Source organism: Phoca vitulina, unplaced genomic scaffold, assembly GCF_004348235.1.
Source record: "Phoca vitulina isolate PV1807 unplaced genomic scaffold, GSC_HSeal_1.0 scaffold2, whole genome shotgun sequence".
Lineage (NCBI taxonomy): Eukaryota > Metazoa > Chordata > Mammalia > Carnivora > Phocidae > Phoca > Phoca vitulina.
In genome coordinates, this window is record NW_022589705.1 from 18,063,198 (window position 1) to 18,083,425 (window position 20,228).

The 20,228-nt window shown below is 38.1% G+C and overlaps 1 protein-coding gene across 1 annotated transcript in view; it reads right to left on the reverse strand.

Moving 5' to 3' along the window:
- The window catches only part of CDC14A (cell division cycle 14A), a 148,717-nt gene that overhangs the window by 19,509 nt on the left and 108,980 nt on the right, over positions 1 to 20,228 (reverse strand). The window contains exon 10 of the mRNA XM_032422664.1: positions 14,780 to 14,918. Coding sequence (XP_032278555.1) covers positions 14,780 to 14,918 — 139 coding nt within the window. The remainder of the gene's footprint in view (positions 1 to 14,779; positions 14,919 to 20,228) is intronic.

Consider the following 20,228-nt stretch of genomic DNA (forward strand, 5'->3'; position numbering starts at 1 on the left):
TACACATTTTCAAGAATTCTTCCATATTCCTGAACAGGTTTTCCTCATCTTATTTTTGGTAATTTCCTAAAATAAAAAGCAATGGTTTAACTACTAATTTCTGATGTTGCTCATTCCAATTGTGAAACTTACCAAATGCTGAAAGTACCAAATTGAATGTAGCATAAGTGATATTTACAGGGTAAGAATGACCCATGGACCCTTGTTATACAATGTGGTTGGGGGACCAGCAGCATCATATCACCTGGAAGCTTATTAGAAATGCAGAATCTCAAGTCCCATCCTAGACCTAGTGAACCAGAAACTGCATTTAATAAGATCCCCAAGTGATTCTTACACACTTTAGTATTTAAGAAGTACTACAGATAACTGAAGGCTTACAACTAAATTAGATGTTGACAAATATCCAACTGACTGGAAATTGATGAAAATATCTATGATAATAAAGCAGAAAGGGGGAATTTTTGATTTAGGAACTTAGGAATAAAAAAAGAATCCAACCACAAAATTGTTGCTCCCTTAAAGATGACTTTATTCAAAATGGAAGCTCTACTTTACAAAGACAGGGTCCAGATTTAGGCTTTATGTGAGTTCTGTGTCAAGAGGAAACTAAAAAGTAAAAAGAACTTCCATGCTCATGGGTTGGAAGAATTAATACTGAAATGCTGATACCACCCAAAGCAATCTACACACTCAGTGCAATCCCTATCAAGATTCCAATGACATCTTTCACAGAAATAAAACAAACAATCCTAAAATTTGTATGGAACCCGCAAAAGATCCCAAATAGCCAAAACAATCCTGAAAAAGAACAAATCTGGAGGCATCACACTTCCTGATTTCAAACTATATTACAAAGCTAAAATGATCAAAACAGTATGGTAAGGTCATAAAAGCAGACATAGATCAGTGAAACAAAATAGAGAGCCCAGAAATAAACCCACACATATAAGATAATTTATAACAAAGGAGCCAAGAATACACAATGGGGAAAGGACAGTCTCTTCAATAAATGGTTTTGGGAACACTGGGCAGCCATATACAAAAGAATGAAACTGGACCACTATCTTACACCATACACAAAAGTCAACTCAAAATGAATTAAAGAACTGAACATCAGACCTACAACCATAAAACCCTCAGAAGGAAACATAGGCAATAAGCTCCTTGATATCAGCTGTGGCAGTGAGTTTTTGGTTCTGACATCAAAAGCAAAGGCAACAAAAACAAAAATAAACAAGTGGGACTATATCAAACTAAAAAGCTTCTGCGCAGCAAAGTAAACCTTCAACAAAATGAAAAGGCAGCTTACCAAATGGGAGAAAAGATTTACAAATCATATGGCTGAAAGGGATTAATACTCATAATATATAAAGAACTCACACAACTCAATAGCAAAAAAACAATCAGATTAAAAAATGGGCAGAGGATCTGAATAGACATTTTCCTAAAGACATACAGATGGCAACAAGTACATGAAAAGGTGCTCACCATCACTAATTATCAGGGAAATATAAATCAAAATGACAATGAGATATCATTTTACACCTGCCAGAATAGCTATTATCAAAACAAACAAACAAACAAACAAGAAATAGCAAGTGTTGGAGAGATTGTGGAAAAAGGAAACCTTTGTGCACTGTTGTTTGGCATGTAAATTGGTGCAGCCATTATGGGAAACAGTATGGAATTTCATCAAAGAATTTTAAATAGGGTTACCATATGATCCAGCAATTCCACTTCTGCATGAAATGAAAACACTAATTTGAAAAAATATATACACTGCTATGTTCATTGCAACATTATTTACAACAGCAAAGACATGTTAGCAACCTAAGTGTCCATTAATAGATGAACAAATAAAGTGTGAATACACACACACATAATCTGATACATAAATCACATAAATACATAAAAAATATAACATAAATACATAAAGAATATTATTCAGCCATAAAAAAGAAGGAAATCTTACCATTAGCAACAACATGGATGGAACTTGTGGGCATTGTGCTAAGTGAAATAAGCCAGAAAGAGAAAGACAAACACCATGTGATCTCACTTATATATGAATTCTAAAGAAAGATAATTCACAGATAAAGAGAACAGATTAAGAGCAAGATGGCGGAGGAGTAGGAGATCTAAATTTCATCTGGTCCCAGGAATTCAGCTTGATAGTTATCAAACCATTCTGAACACCTATAAACTCAAAAGGTAATCGAAGAAAAGAACAGCAGCAGTTCTATGAACAGAAAAGTGACCACTTTCTGGAAGATCTCTCTGATTTGTTTATTGCATATTTTTCTGGAGTTGTTGTTACCCTTTCAGCATTTTATTCTCTCATTCATCAATTCTCCTCTGGATAAAATGACAAGACAGAAAAACTCACCTCAAAAAAAAGATCAAGAGGCAGTACTTACTGCCAGGGACCTAATCAATACAGACATTAGCAAGATGTTGGAACTAGAGTTCAGAATGACGATTATAAAGATACTAGCTGGGCTTCAAAAAAGCATAGAGGATACTAGAGAATCCCTTTCTGGAGAAATAAAAGAACTAAAATCTAACCAAGTCGAAATCAAAAAGGCTATTAATGAGGGGCAATAAAAAATGGAGGCTCACGGTATTATGCTAAGCAAAATAAGTCAATCAGAGAAAGACAAGTATCATATGATCTCACTGATATGAGGAATTTGAGAAACAAGACAGAGGATCATAGGGAAAGGGAGGGAAAAATGAAACAAGATGAAACCAGAGAGGGAGACAAACCATAAGAGACTCTTAATCTCAGGAAACAAGCTGAGGTTTGCTGGAGTGGAGGGGGGTGGGGGGGTGGGTAAGTGCAATGGTGAGCGCTGTGAATTGTGTAGGACTGATGAATCACAGACCTGTACCCCTAAAACAAATAATACATTATGTTAATAAAAATATCTATTAAAAATTTTTAAATAAAAAAAAAAGAGAGAGAACAGATTGGTGGTTGCCAGATATGTGGGATGGGACATGGGCAAAATGGGTGAAGGGGGTCAAAAGGTAAAAACATCCAATTATAAAATAAGTCCTGGAGATGTAATGTACAGCATGGAGACTGACTATAGTTAATAACACCATACTGTATAACTGAAAGCTGTTAAGAGAATAAATCTTGAAAGTTCTCATCACAAGAAAAAAAATTCATAACTATGTTGTGGTGACGGATGTTAACTAGACTTACGATGGTGATTATTTCACAATATATACAATTATCAAATATTATATTGTACACCTGAAACTAATATAATGTTACATGTCAATTACATGTTAATAAAAATTTTTTAATTTTTAAATTAAAAATAAATACATAAATAAAAATAAAACAACATTATATCATGCCCCATTGTAAAGAATCTCCGTGGGCTGAAGTCCTTTCTAATGAATGAATGAATGAAAGCTTTAATGGATCATGATCCAGAGGTCTGCATAGTGCCACAAACTGAACATTCAATAAACAGAATCAAACAAGTCATAAAAGCAGCCTGATCCCACCTCTGTACTTCCACAGTCTGTCCCCGAGAAGGATGAGTTTAAACTTGGCTCAATAATAAAAGAGATGTGTTTGTGCCTCATTTTAAAAACTTTGAGGATGTCTGGTAGAACACATATTTTGGGTTCAGAATGGACTTTTTAGCTTAAGAACAACAGTTTTATATAGAAGAAAAACAACTTGATGGTTGTTTTGTAAACAACTTTATTTATATCCTAGAAAAAAATTTAAATATGAGATTTCAGATATAACAAAGAAGAGGTCTTGATCTGCCAATACATAAATTCATCAACTCACAAGGATGTTAATAAACATCCTTCTTACTGCTGGTGAAATAAGAGGAAGCTTTCTTCAAGATGCAGAAATCCAACACCTGGCCATATTTTAGTCTTCAAGGACTCGCAGGATGTGCTTCCCTAAAGTCATAGATTTAGAATTAACATTACCTAAAAGGCAATGATTGGATTTTTCACCTCTGAAAGAATACAATCCCTCTAACTTACACAGTCATTTTTGACAGATGAAAACCTGTCAGAAAACTTTTTAATCCTCTTACTTCTCTCCTAATGAAAGTGTTACTTATTCATGCTTTTGCGTCATCGATGGTGTCACTCTCTTCATCTCTCCTACCATTAGTCAGGCTTCAAAGCCCTACACCTCTCCTACCATTAGTCAGGCTTCAAAGCCTGAGACTGACTTTCTGGTACCCACCTGTCTCTAACTCCCCAGTCTAACTTCTGGCCCCTTCAACAAGAGCCGTCCCCTTTAGATGACAATAGTCTCTTTTCAGTCTCCCTCCACCTGGTTCATTTTACGCATTGCTGCAGCCCAGTATTCTTTAAATAACGTGTGTATCTCAGGACTCTCCTACTTTAAATAGCCTAAAGTAGAAATATGAATAAGAGAAGTTCAGAATGCCCATGCTCACAGAGGATCTGTGTATCTTACTGTACCTATTTCCTGACTATCCACACCCGTGTACACTGTCTACACAGATATATGAGTTTCCTATCTACACAAAGCTGCTGTAACAAATTACCACACACCTCGTGGCTCAGAAGAACACATATTTACTTCCACGCAGTTCTGGAAGTCAGAAGGCCAACATCAGTTTCACTGAGCTAAAGTCAAGGTATTGGCAGGGTTGCTTCTTTCTGGAGGCTCCACGGGAGAATCTGGTTCCTTGCTTTTTTCAGCTACCAGCAGCTGCCTGTATTTCTTGGTTTATGGCCCCTTCCTCCAGCTGCAAAGTACATCAATTCAATCTCTCTTTCCATCATCACATTTCTTTTAATTGACTCCTCCTGCATCCCTGTGATTAGATTGAACCTACCAGACTGATCCAGGACAATCATTCCACTTCAAGATCCTTAACTTGATCACATTTGCAGGATCCCCATTTATAATATATTGAGTGGGGTTTATTCCTGGGATGCAAGGCTTATTTAACATGGTTTTTTTTAGATCAATGCAATCCACCAAATTAACAGGCTAACGAAGAAAATGACATTATCAATCAATGCAGGAAAAGCATGACAAAATTCCATACTCATTCATGATAAAACTCTCTGGAAAAGAGAGGGGAACTTCCTCCACTTGATAAAGTACATCTATAGCAAGCCTCTAATTAACATTATATTTAATGGTGAATGCTTCCCCCCAACCCAAAGATAGGAACAAATGAAGAATGTCTGCTCTCACCACTCTTATTCATCATAGTGCTAAAAGTTCAGACTATGCACCAAGGGAAGAAAAGAAAAGAAAAGAAAAGACATGCAGATTGGAAAGGAAATAAAACTGTCCCTATTTGTAGATAACATGATTGTCTTTGCAGAAATCCCCAGGAATTCATGTGTGCACATGCATGCACACACACACACACACACACACACCCCTAAGTTTCAGGATATAAAATAAACATAGACAGAAAATCAATTGTATTTATACATACTAGTGATGAACACATGAACTCTGAAATTTAAAATAAAATACTATTTATAATCATGCAAAAAAACCAAAATACTTAAATGTAAATCCAACAAAACAGGACTTGTAAGCTGAAAGCTACACATTACTGATGAAAGAAATCAAAAGAGATCTAAATAAATGAAGACACATATTGTGTTTATGGACTGGAAGACTCAACAGTACTAAAGATGTCAATTCTCCCCAAAACAATATAGATAGAGGTTTAACACATTCCTATCAAAATCGCAGCATGATTTTTTTGTAGATATGGACAAGATTATTCTAAAATTTACATAGAAAAGAAAAGGTCTGGCATTGCTAAGACAATTTTGTTAAAGAAGGAGAAAGTAGGAGAAACCACTCTTCCAACATGAAGGCTCACTCACTATATAGGTACAGTATCCAGAGAGTGTGGTATTAGAAGAAGGACCAATGGAACAAACAGAATAAAGAACAAAGAAATAGATCCATACCTATGCCCATCTAATTTTTAACAAAGCTGTCAAAGCAATTCAATGGAGAAAATACAACCTTTCCAACAAAGAGTGCCAGAGCAACTGGACATCCATAGGCAAAAAGAAATGAACCTTAACCTACGTCTCACACCTCATACAAAAATTAACTCAAAATGAACCACCGACTTAAATGAAAACACCTAACTACAAACCTTTTAGAAAAAACATGAGAAATTCTGGGGATCTAAGAGCTAAGCAGAGAGATCTTAGATTTGATACTAAAAGCATGATCTAAAAAAGGGAAAAAATGATAAATGGGACTTCATCAAAATTTAAAATTTTTCCTCTGTGAAAGAGCCTATTAAGAGAATGAAAGATAAGTTATAGACTGAGAGAAAATATTTTCAAAATATTTATCAGACAAAAAACTGGTACCTAGAATGTATAAGGAACTTCTCAAGGGGCACCTGGGTGCCTCAGTCAGTTAAGCATCTGCCTTTGGCTCAGGTCATGACCTCAGGGTCCTAGGCTGAGCTCCCTAATCAGTGGGGAGTCTGCTTCTCCCTCTCCCTCTGCTCCTCCCCGCCACTCGTGCTCTCTCTCGCGCTCTGCTCTCTGTCTCTCAAATAAATAAATAAAATATTTTTTAAAAAGAACTCTCAAAACGCAATAATAAGAAAACAAACAACTCAATAAGAATGGACAAAGGATTTGAACAGACACTTCACCAAAAAGATACATGGATGGCAAATAAGTACATGAGAAGTTGTTTACAATTACTTACTAGGGGAATGCAATTTAAAACCGTAATGATATATCATTACATACCTATCAGAATGGCTAAAACAAAACAGCAATGCTGGCAAATATAAAGAAAAAATCATTCATGCATTGCTAGTGAGAATGTAAAATGAAACAGCCACTCTAGAATAAACAGTTTGACAGTTTCTTATAAAACTAAACATGTACCATACAACTTACCAACTGCAGTCTTGGGCACTTATCCCAGAGAAATGAAAACTTATGTTCACACAAAAACCTATATACAAACATTTATAGCATCTTTATTCATAATAACCAAAAACTGTAAACAGCCCAGCTATCCTTCATGGTTAACAAACAGTAGTCCATTCATACCCTGGAATACTACTCAGCCATAAAAAGGAACAAGTGAGGGGCGCCTGGGTGGCTCAGTCACTTGAGCACCTAATTCTTGATTTCAGCTCAGGTCATGATCTCAGGGTCGTGGGATTGAGCCCTGCGCTGGACTCTGCACTCAGTGGGGAGTCTGCTTGGGATTCTCTCTCTCCCTCTCCCTCTGCCCCTCCTACTCATAGATGCACTCTCTCTCTCAAATAAATAAATAGTTAAAAAAAAAAAAAGGAACAAGTTACCGATATGTGCAACAGCCTGGATGAACCTCCAGAGAATTACACTGAATGAAAAATGCCAAGCCTAAAAGGTTGCATACTCTGTGATTCCATATATGTAACATTCTCAAAATGACAAAATATGTAAATGGAGAACAGATCAGCAGTTGTCAAAAGGTAACGAGGGGATAAGGGCAGAAAAAACATGAGTGTGGCTATACAAAGGCAATGTGAGGAACTCTGTGGTGACAGGTCTCTATGTCTTAACTCTATCAATGTCAATATCTTGATTATGATATTATTCTATAATTTTGCAAGATGTTAGCATTCGGGGAAAGTGGGTAAATATATAGGAGCCCTCTCTATTATTTCTTACAAATGTATGTTAATCTATAATTACCTCAAAATAAAAATTTTAATTAATAGTATATGTGTTTGTGTGTGTATGTGTGTGTGTATATAAATTTATATAAATAAATTTATATATGTAAATATATATAATATATATATGTAAATATATATAATTTATATAAATATATTTATATATATATATATATATAATATAGTTTAGGAGAAGGGTTGAGGTTATGTTTAGAATGTTTAGAGAAAGGTATGTAAAATGTGAAATAAACTTTCCAGACAGGATGGTTAAAAGTAGTCAGGCGGCGCCTGGGTGGCTCAGTTGGTTAAGTCTCCAACTCTTGGTTTTGGCTCAGGTCATGATCTCAGGCTCATGGGATCAAGCCCCGCGACGGGGCCCGTACTCAGCACAGAGTCTGCTTGATATTCGCTCTCTTCCCTCTCCAGTCCCCCTCCCCCTACTTGTTTGCACTCCCTCTCTCTCTCTAAAAAATAAATAAATAAAATCTTTTAAAAAAAAATAGTCAGGGAAGGAAGTGAACAGAAGTGTGTAGTGACCACGGCACCTTAGGCTCCCTGTGACCCGGTACCTGCCCCCAGTGGGCCACAGCACCACACTGCAGTGCAGCAGAGATTACGTAGGTACCCCACACTTCCCTTCTAGACACCTAAGCAAGTGGTCCCAGTGGGGATCTTCACTCATCCCCTTGGCCACCATATCCCCAGGAATTGCTTAATAGAAAGTCATCTGATGGCCCATACCCCATGGCCTCTACTGATGACCCACCTGGCTCTAAAAGACTTTCAGAACCAAACCCATCATGGCACACACCTTGGTTTACCCCTGTCATATCCCGACACCAACCCTTCCAGGTCCTCCAACATCAACTAGACCCTTATCTCCAAAGGACACTTACATCTCCTAATTTCCCATCCCACCCCTCAAATCCAGTAATACCATCTTATAATATTCTTTTCAGAAAATAAAGATGAAAATGCTTCACAATTCATCTTATGAAGTCCGCATAACCCTGATACTGAAACTTAAAAGTATTACAAGAAAAGAAAATCACACATCATTACCTTTCATGAACATGAACACAAAATCCCTAAGAAAACATCAGCATATCAAATCCATCCATATGAAAACATAAAAGCACATCATGACCATTATGGTGAAAAGCAATGTAATTCACATTTAGCAGAACAAAGGAGAAAAAATTATATGATTATCTTGGTAGATGTAGAAAAAACTGACAAAATCAATACCCATTATTAATAGAAACTCTCAATAAACTAGAAATGGGAGGAAATTTCCTCATTCAGATAAAAGTCATCTGTGAAAGACCCACATCACACTGAGTGGTGAAAGAATGAATGCTGTCTCTCTAATATCAAGAGCAAGACCAGGATGTCCATTTTCACCAACTAACATTGACATTGTACTGGAAATCTCAGCAATAAGGAAAAAAAGGAAAACTACCAGAACTAATAAGTGAAATTAGTAAGGTTGCAAGATACATGGTTAATTTTCAAAAATCAATTTCAGCAAAATTTTAAATTCTGTTCATTAAAAGACATACAGCACAATGTATCTGACAAAAGACTTGTATCTAAAATATATATATACAAATATCATATCATTATGTTGTACGCCTGAAATTAATATAATGTTACATTCAGTTACACCTCAATTAAAAAAAAATCTCACTGGGACGCCTGGGTGGCTCAGTCAGTTAAGCGTCTGCCTTCAGCTCAGGTCATGATCTCAGGGTCCTGGGATTGAGCCCTGTGTCTGGTTCCCTGCTCTGCTGGGAATCTGCTTCTCCCTCTGCCCCTACCCCTTACCCCCTGCTCATGCTCTCTCTCTCTCTCAAATAAATAAATAAAATCTTTAAAAAAACAAATCTCAATGAAAAGCAGAAATGCCTGTTGTAAAGCTGCAACACACAACTTTAAAAATGCTCTTCCTAATATTAAATAATCTGTAGAAAAACAATATATTTTCAATCAACTCTGTATATAGTACTGTGAAAAATAATGGTTTTATACTAACCTCAACAAATATTTTTAAAATAAAATAATACCTTGGAAATTCTGCAAAAAACATTTGGGAAAGAAACAAAATATATTTTGAAAATAAAATAAAATAATAACATAAAATATATAAAGAACCACCACAATTAACAGAAAGAAAAAAAATTTTTAAATAGGCAAAGACTTGGCCAAACATCTCACCAAAGATACATATGTATATGAAAAATGTTCAACATCATTAGTCATCAGGAAAATACAAATTGAGACACTATTTCACACCAACCAGAATGACTCCACCCCTGCCCAAAAAACAAGTTTAAAAACAAAATGTTGGCAAAGATGTGGAACAATCAGAACTCATATTCCTACAAGTAGCATATAAAATGATTTAACCACCTTGGAAAATCATTCCTCATAAAGTTAAACTATATCTAAACCTATGATCCAGTGACCTTCATTCCCAGGTATTTAAATAAAGGAAATGAAGACATATGTCCACAAAAAGACTTGTAGAAGAATATTCACAGCAGTTTCATTCATAAAAACCAAAAACTACACATCACCCAAATACCCATCAACGGTTGTATGGGTCAATATATCATGATATTTTCATACAGTGGAATACTAAGTAATAAAAAGAAACATACTACTGACATACTTAACATGAATCTATCTCAAAAACAATATTCTGAGAAGAAAACAAAGCCCAAGAACAAGTAAAACAAATCTATGGCATTAGAAATCAGAAAATGACTAAAAGGGAACCTCAGTGTGCTGTGGGGGGGGAATGTAAATTGGTGCAGCTACTATGGAAAACAGTGTGGAGGTTCCTCAAAAAATTTAAAATAGAACTACCACATGATCCAGCGTTTGCACTTCTGTGCATTCATCCGAAGAAAATGAAAACACTAACTCAAAAAGGTATCTGTACCCCCATGTTCGTTATAGCATTATTTATAATAGCTAAACATAGAAAAAATTGAAGATTCATCCACTGATGGATGAATGAATAGAGAAAATGTATTTTTTATATATATATATATATATATATATATAAAATTAAATATTATTCAGCCATAAAAACAAAGGAAATCTTGTGACAACATGGATGGACTTTGAGGGCATTATGCTAAGTGAAATAAGTCATACAGAGAAAACAAATACTATATGATCTTATTTATATGTGGAATCTAAAAAAAAAAAAAACAAGCTCATAGATACAGATAACAGATTGGTGATTGCCAGAGGTGGGGGGTGAGAGAAATGGGTGACGGGGGTCAAAACGTACAAACTTCCAGTTATAAGATAAATAAGTCCTGATGGTATATGCAGCATGATGACTACAGTTAATACTACTGTATTTGCATATTTTAAAGTTCTAAGAGAGCAGATCTTAAAAATTCTCACCACAAGAAATTCTATTCAAAACACACTACGGAGTGAAAAAGCAAACCCCAAGACAAGCAGAATATATCTGCATTACATAGAATGGACAGTGTGCATGTAGCCAGAATATTGAGACTCCTACACATCGACAAGAAAAAAGTCTGATAGAAAGATGGGTAAGAGATTTGAAAATATATTTCATAAAAGAGAATATACAGTGGCGCCTGGGTGGCCCAGTTGCTTAAGCGTCTGCGTTCAGCTCAGGTCGTGATCCCAGGATCCTGGGATCGAGCCCCACATTGGGCTCCCTACTCAGCGGGGAGCCTGCTCCTCTCTCTCCCCCTAACCCTCCTCCTGATTTGTGCTCTCTCTCTCTCTCTCTCAAATGAATAAATAAAATCTTTTTTAAAAAAAGAGAGAATACACAAATGGCCAACAAATACACGAAAAGTTCAACCACATTAGCTATCAGCGAACAGCAAATTAAAACTGCAAAGTGAAATACCACTACGAGCAGAGTATAATGACTTAACTTTAAAAAACTGACAATATCAAGTATTAGTAAGTATGTGAAGAAAGTAGAACTCCCACCCGCTGTTGATAGGAATCTAAGGTGGCAAACCTACTTTGGAAAAGTCTTTAGTGATACCTGCTATAACTGAATGTTCCACTCACAGGCATTCATCCAACAGATTAGATATACCAAAGATAGGAAATAGCCCCAAACTGGACACAACTTAAATATCCATCAACAGAAGAGCTAAAATATTATGTATTCAAACAATGGAATTTTATCCAGCAATGAAAATGAACACGCTACTTTTACACATAACAATAAAATAATGCTGACTGAAAGAAGCCAGATATACATACTGATTCCATTTGTGTAAGGTTACAATCAGGCAAAACTCATCTATGATGTTAGAAGCGTAATGGTCACACAGGCAGAAGAGCTGGGTAGTGAATGGAAGGAGTACAAAGGAGGCTTCTGGATGCTGCTAATCGTTCTATTTCCTGATCTGCAGTGTGGTTACAGGGGTATGTTCACTTTGTGAAAATTGACTGAGCCGACCTCTCAAACCACCCACTCCAGCTCATGGTATTCTACCCACACTAGCCTTCTTTCTGGGCTTCAGAAATGGTGCACGTTCCCATCTCAGGACCTCCGCGTGCCTGCTACCCAGGACACAATTCAGACCACCAGCACTGGTTCCTTTCACCCTCGAGGTTCTGGCTCTCTTTCAAGAAGCACTCCTTGGCCAAAGGGCTCTCCCATCCCCTGTAATCAGCCCCCTCCCCTACCGCTAGTCTCCATTGTTCGTATCGCTGTCAGAAATTATCTGTCTATAAACTTACACGCTTGTTCATTGTCTGCTCCTTCCACTAGAGATATTACACCTGGGAGTAAATCCCCTTGTCTGGCATGTTCCCTGCTGTCACCCCAGGCCCAAGAGCACGGCCTGACAGAGAGTGCATGTCTAATAAATCTCTGTCAGATGAATGAACATCACGAATGCACTAAGCAATGTCTTCTGCTATGGGGTACATCAAGATACAGGCTTGGAAAGGAAAAAAAAGAAGAGGAGAAGAGAAGAAGCATGCACAGTCGAGTAAAGCACAATAGTACCTCTGGCGCCATTCAAAGCATAAAGCAGATTAGACCCCTACCTTGATGGAGGTGATCTAATAAAGTCTAGGAAATGATGCAGGCATTTTCCCCACGCTAGCTCCATGAGAAATACTGCAAAACATGGAAGGTCTAGTGCCTCAAAGAATCTGCCTTCAGGAAGGTTCTGACCTAAGCATTAATGACTTATTCTAGGCCTGATCTTAATTTAATAACTTTAATTAATGACTGATTTTAATGCTTCAGTTATGCAAGGAAGTAATTCCTGCACCTCAGTTCTTATAGAAAAATACTTAGAAAACTATAATATGGACTCACACCAAAGGAAATATCCTGAGTTTTCTAGCTGAAATGAAATGAAAAAAAAAAAAAAAAAAAAGACCTTTTTTCAGTGTAGAGTGCCCTTCTTGCCTCATAACCTAATTTCTTCTGTTGTTATTTTGAGATGTGGCAGAGAGAAGAGGCATAGTAGGGAGGGAGGCGGGGGGCATGAACAGGCATGAGGCGGGAGGGTTGTGGTATCTGACACCCCGGGAAAATGAGGTGCAATTCTCAGCTACATCTCCTCACCCCGGGAGCCACACCTAGCAGACTCCTGGGAGCAAGGTGAGTATTCAGTAGGTACCTAATGAATGAACATTCTTCCCAACAACAGTTTTTGTTTTGTTTTTGTTTTTTCCCAACAACAGTTTTAATTAAGAGATTGATGGAACTTCTTAAAGAAGCAGGCTTAGTAGTGTCTTGGTTTCTGTTTCCTAATCCTAATTTACTTAACTTTAGTGAGCAATTAGTACAACAAGCCCCTGGAAGATATACAGCACCAAGCTCCATGCTCTAGGCACACATAAAGCAGAGGAAACCCTCACTGAGAATCTGATAAAGAATAAATCTCTGTAATAATAGGATTACTTTATTTGTATCTCATAGGCCAACCCTAGGAATCTCTGTCTTCTTAATGATCCTGTTCTTGGTATTTTATCTTGTGTATTCGTTACACTTCTATTTCATTCTTTGAAGCAAAGATATAAATTCACATTTCCAGCACTGTGTTCTTATCTCCTCCCCCCACCCCCTCACAACCCCTGGGGCCGGCAACCGAAGTAGTTTCCTCAGCAGGATTCTTCAAATCCTTTTAACCATTTCAGATGCTTATGACTTACTTAGAGCATCTTTTCTGTGAAAGTCACAATCATTTGTTTCTCACCAACAGAAAGAGATTAAACGGGAAAAGAAATTAATTATATAAAAAAGAATGCTATTCAAGATACAGCTATTGCAGCATAAAAAGAAAAAAATAAAATTTCTTAATAAGATATAATTGATAATATTTTAGAGCTGGACCCAAATCAGCTAGTGTTAATTTCATCTCCTCATTTTATTAATGGATAAATCAGTGGTAATTTCTAAAATTTTATGCGACAACCAGAAAGAATCGTTCTTTTAGGATTTAAATCTCTCCACCTTATGGGCTGGGGTTTGACAAACAGTTCATGCATATGCGAATGAATGAATGAATGAATGAATTTATAAGTATTCTTCCAAATAATGGTCATAAAGCCATTTAGTGGCATGGCCAGGACTAAAACCCAGTTCTCTTTTTTCTTCCTTGGTAACTCGTAAGTTGCAGCTACTTTAGCAGTTTAGTTCGTTGCCAGGAAAGCAGCAATGTCACCCAAATCACTGACGGACCTTAGTTGTGGTTTTTTTCATTCTGCTTTTAGACACGCAAACAAAAGAAAAGAATGAAAAGTGTCAAGTAGGATGACATAAGAAAATTGCACTGTAGCCAGATCACACATAGAAAATGACAGAAAAAAGGTAGGCAGAGATGGCTCTGTGATTTTCTTCTCTCACCTGATCTGAGAGATAAAAAAGGTACAAAGTTAGAATGCATTAGCTGTCAAATCAACAATATTCCGTTAGAGGCACAGACTTCTCTCACAGCGCAGCCATTTTATGAGCACAGGCTTGACACGGTCCACAGCCAGGAGAACACAACGTAGAAATGATCAGAACCAAGGACATAATATGGTAATGGAGGCCATATACTTACTCTTCCAGGAAGTGCTGCTGGGGTCCTATAATGGAGCCTGGCCGGCATATTCTGATCCAAGCAATTATTTCAGCGTGTGTAAACCTGTAGTGTTTCATGACATAACAGGCTATCAACGTCCCTGTTCTTCCAAGACCAGCTGCAAGAAAAGGAAACAGACCAAGAAAGACAAAATATAGCAAAGGTACCCACAAAAATCCCAAAATCAAACCCTGCCCAGAAACTGCAATGGTTTCAAGTAAAATGCAAGTGTTGTAAACCCAGACAATAACATAATGCTTTTCTACATGATGTGGGGTTAAAAGATAATTCTAACTCAAGAAATCTTCTAAAAACAGATCACAGAATTAAAATAAGCCTATGTAAGAACATATACAAATCAGAGCAAGGGTCTTGAAAAAAGATCAAGCTCAACCCCCAGGGGCCTTTGGGGATGCCCGTCATTGTGGATATTGTTAAAGCAATGGGGCTTCCATGATAAGCACTTGCAAAATATCACCTGTCGGGTGTCTTCACCCTCCCCACCCTGGACCCCAGCCCAGGCTGAGATGAATCTACAGTTAATAGTTTGTCTGTGTGACCTCTGAGTCAGCCGTGTAACTGATTATATTATCATGGCCCATTTATAGCTTGTTTAAATGGTTAGGGTGGTTTTTTTTTTTTAACTTAGAATAAGGAATCATAGAATCAAAGTTGGAAGACACCATAGATGTCACCAAGCCTCATCAACTCCCTAGCCCACAACTGTTTCAATACTACCTTTATCAGATGGTCATCCGACCTCCCTGTCACTCCATCAGACCCCAGGATTTCATGATTTCCTCAGTCAGTAGGTATGGATGGAGTACCTACGACCTGCCAGGTACTGTGCTAGGAGCTGGGGGCACAGTGACAAATAAAAGAGATATTGCCCCTGCCCTTGGGAGAGTACACAGTCCACTGAGGAAGAACAAAGCAAACAGAAGTGCTCAAATTTCATTTCCCCAGGCTCCTTCATTTTCTAAGAACTTTGGTGTTAGCTTATGTTCTTTATGTTGAATGCACTCTCTGTTACATAAGATTAAGTAATACAGTTAGAAATGACTTTCAAAAAAAATGACTTTCAATGAAATACTGGTAATTATCGTGAGCTCTGATTTCTTCAAAGTGTTTTTACCAATTGCTGTATTTTTTACCCTCTCTCCAAAGAAATAATAGTGATAGGACTTGATTTGCATTTTAGCCAATCTTTTTAAAAAAATACACACTGGTTTCCTCCTTTTGCAAAAATATTCAAAAACTTTATCAAGCCACAGGTTCTTGATAGTGGTGCTTGTTCACATACCAGAACAACGGAGGCCCAAAGATACCAACCAACTGACTCATATAACAAGAGAGTACGGAATTCAGGACTAAAATTCCCCCATGGTCCTGATTCTCATCCCAGAATTCTTTCCACTCTTGGCTCGCATCCTGTCACTCATTTTACAGGTACTGATTGAGACTGACTGTGTACAAGCCACCGTGAAAGATCTAGAAACAGAAATATGAAGACAAGCAGGATGCCTGCCCTCAGGAAGTATATAGGACTGAACCAATAATGCTCATTTACAAGCATTTTCTAAATCTTTCCATATCTGGCTTCTTGGTGTTAGACTCAGTACTGTAAATTTTTATTTACATATCACCCATGAGCAAAGCAGTATGCAGAGTTATTTTTCCACTACTTAAAATCTGTTTGTATCATATACACTTTTTTTTAAGATTTTATTTATTTATTTGTCAGAGGGGGAGCATGCGAGCACAACTAGGGGGAGCGACAGGCAGAGGGAGAAGCAGGCTCCCTGCTCAGCAAGGAGCCCAATACAGGACTCGATCCCAGGACCTTGGGATCATGACCTGAGCCAAAGGCAGACGCTAACGTGCTGAGCCACCCAGACGTCCCTACACTTTTTCTTATAGAAGAATAAAGTGGCTCTGGGGTGCCTGGATGGCTCAGTCAGTTGAGCATCCGGCTCAGGTCACGATCTCATGGGTCATGAGATTGAGCCCCACGTCGGGCTCCATGCTCAGCACGGAGTCTGCTTGAAGAGTCTCTCCCTCTGCCCCTCTGTCCACTTGCACTCACACACTCTCTCTCTCTCAAATAAATAAATCTTTAAAAAAGAAAAGAAAAAGATGGGGCGCCTGGGTGGCTCAGTCGTTAAGCGTCTGCCTTCGGCTCAGGTCATGATCCCAGGGTCCTGGGATCGAGCCCCGCATTGGGCACCCTGCTTGGCGGGAAGCCTGCTTCTCCCTCTCCCACTCCCCCTGCTTGTGTTCCCTCTCTCTCTCCGTCAAATGGATAAATAAAATCTTTAAAAAAAAAAAAAAAGAAAAGAAAAGAAAAAGAAAGTAGCTCTGTCTTTAAACATTAAATTCAGCTAGTCAAATGCTTATTCAAGATTCTCAGGACAGGGTTCTGCTCATAGGACAAGGATATAAGCAAGTATAGGATATAATTTTTGACCATGATGAGTATCAGAGCAGTTGCAGAATATTAAGCCAGAAACAATAACAAAGAAATGGGAAAGATAACAACAACAAAGAAACTGGGCTCTCAGAGAAAGTGGGGGACGCTGTGTGAGCCTCTGGTGTCTTCAAAAAATGTGTCATTGCTGACACGGATTTTAGCAGACTCTAAAGAATAGGAAGGTCACAGAATATTTTCAGCAAAGGGTGTGATGAATGAAAGCTTGGCTGAAGAATGTGTCAGTGTGTGTCGAGTGCAGAATAAGGTCGGATGGGTGGAAAAGGCCAGAAAATAGAGTACCTCTGAGTCAAGTGGAAGGGCCCGAGCTGAGGTGAAGTAGATTCCAAGTTGTGGGCCAAAGACACAAAGGACCACTGAGTTATAATTAGGAGTCTCCAGAGCCAGGTCCACCGTGCTCTGAGTACCAGTTAAGTCACATCTCCTGGGTGTATGCATTATTACTCCTCAAATATATGTAAATGATGCTTTGATGAACAAAATTCAACTCATTTTAAAAGTATTAAAGAATTCGTGATATTATCAATAGCTAATAAACATACAACTGCTATTATGTAAAAAATCTGTATTTTTTCCTTCAACCAATGTAAAGGGCAAAATAAAGTTGCCATGTATTTGGGGGCAAGAAAGTACCGTGATAAAAGCAGATGCTCAGGAAGCAGCACACGGACAATGTTGGAAAGTACAGAGAGGGGAGCCAGGGAGCAGCTAGGAGGCTGGGGCAGAGAGGTGGGCAGGAGGGCGAGGCGGCTGGGAGGGGCACAGATGGGGCTGGATGGACCTTGGTGATAAAAAGGAGGAGCTGAATTAGAAAGACACTTGGACTGAGTCACAGGGAAAGTCAAAGATGACTGGTATTTCTGGCCTGGAAAACTGGTCCAAGGTCAATTTCATCCGTGAAAACATTTAGTTAGAAAAGGAAACGGGAAAGTTGACAGCTTTGTTTTTAATATGTTTAAGAATCTTTTCCCCCCCGGGGCGCCTGGGTGGCTCAGTCGTTAAGCGTCTGCCTTCAGCTCAGGTCATGATCCCAGGATCCTGGCATCAAGCCCTGCGTGGGGCTCCCTGCTCTGCGGGAAGCCTGCTTCTCCCTCTCCCACTCCCCCTGCTTGTGTTCCCTCTCTCACTGTCTCTCTCTAGTTCTGTCAAATAAATAAATGATCTTTAAAAAAAAAAAAAGGAGCCCTTTTGTCAGCTTTGCTGGTCAAATAATAAAGAGTATCTTCTCTAATCTCTTCAGTACTTCGAAATACACAGTGTCTCCCCAAATCTAAGCTACCATCAAGTCGCCTAACAGTGTGATATGCACCATTTTTTAAATTCCACCTAAGTAAGAAAAAATTATACTATGACATGCTACCCATTTTCAGATCCATCCTAGTTCCATAAATGTGAAAGTATGAAAAGCAGTCTCTAAATCAGTGTTTCTCAATCTTTTTTTCCTTATTGCCTCCTCTAAGAGCCTCTTTAAGACATTTTTCCTGATCGTCTCCCATGAAATGTTAGTGCACAGTATACTGCATATCTCTATGTACGGTACGTAAATCTACACTTTATACAGAAAAAGAATGGTTCCTCCCCACCCCAACCCCTGCAAAAAAAAAAAAAAAAAAAAAAAAAACAATTCTCCCTCCTTGGAGGCAATAAAGGCAGGTTGAAAAGACACATCAAAATGCAAATGAGGGGCACCTGGCGGGCTCAGTTGGAGGAACATGTACTCTTGATGTCAAGATTATGAGTTCGATCCCCCACACTGGTGTAGAGATTACTTAAAAATAAAACCTTTATTAAAAAATGCAAATAAAATTACAACCAAGCTCATGTTTACAGATGCTTGACATTCCCTTCCCATTAAGCCTTCCTTTTTAAAAATTATATTTACAATGTTTTATTAGATGAGGAGTGTGTGTGTATGTGTGTGTGTGCGTGTAGCCTGTTTCCATCTGAAGTACATTTTGCCCCAGATCAAACATCAACATTCTTTAGAAAAGAGTAAAATTTAATTGTGGTCTCAGTGGGGCTCTTCCTTTAACATTAGAGTGAAGAGCAATTTGCCTTTCTGTTTCTGTCCAGAGCAGATGCTCTCTGCCTCTGCAGCGTTGTTAACTCTCAGACATCTGACAAGACTATAGGTAATCCTGTGCATAAAACACAGCGGAGACATCCTGCTGTAGGAACCTCAGTAGGAACCTGCGTAGCAGCCAGCGCGCAAGGACTTTCTAGAGTCCCTCCTTGGAGTCTCCTCTCTGTCTGGAGAGGAGATGGTCTTTCTGGAGGCAGCCCTACCTCTCACTGCTCCCCTCCCTGTGCAAAGAAGGGGCTGTCCCATTCCCTCGGCTAGGCTCCTAGTCACACACACCACCAAAAAAGGTGGTGCAGAAAATTTTCAAATTTCTCTGAAACTAAAGTTGCTTCCCCCTTTTAAAAAGAGTCTATAATTTAGATCTATAAAAAGAACGTACTTAGCACTCAATAGTTAGGAGCTCTTACCACAATTCAACAGAATAGGAACATTTCACTAAGTTTCTATAAAAACTTTAACAAATTTCTTAAAGCGTTCATAATTAAAGGGCTCCCTGACACAGCAAGACAAGACGTTGAAAAGTACTCTATTTATACCAAGTTGAATGCTGATTCCCTTGTAGTTCCAGGCATTTTCTGATATCCTACAGAATATCAACAATCACATACCAGAACATCACTGTGTTCCCATTTTTTTAAATTATTATTTGTGCTAGAAATTTTCAAAAACAAATCATAGCCATCCCTTTTATCAACCAGAAAGTGAACTATAGACACTGGATCATTGGTCAGATTTCACCCATTCCCAGCAAATCAATTTCTAGTTTGTCTCTCTATCTAGCACTTTATGTTGAGGCATGACATCTTCATTCCCTTTCCAGCAGCTACTGAAGTTCATGTGACATAGGATAAGATTCT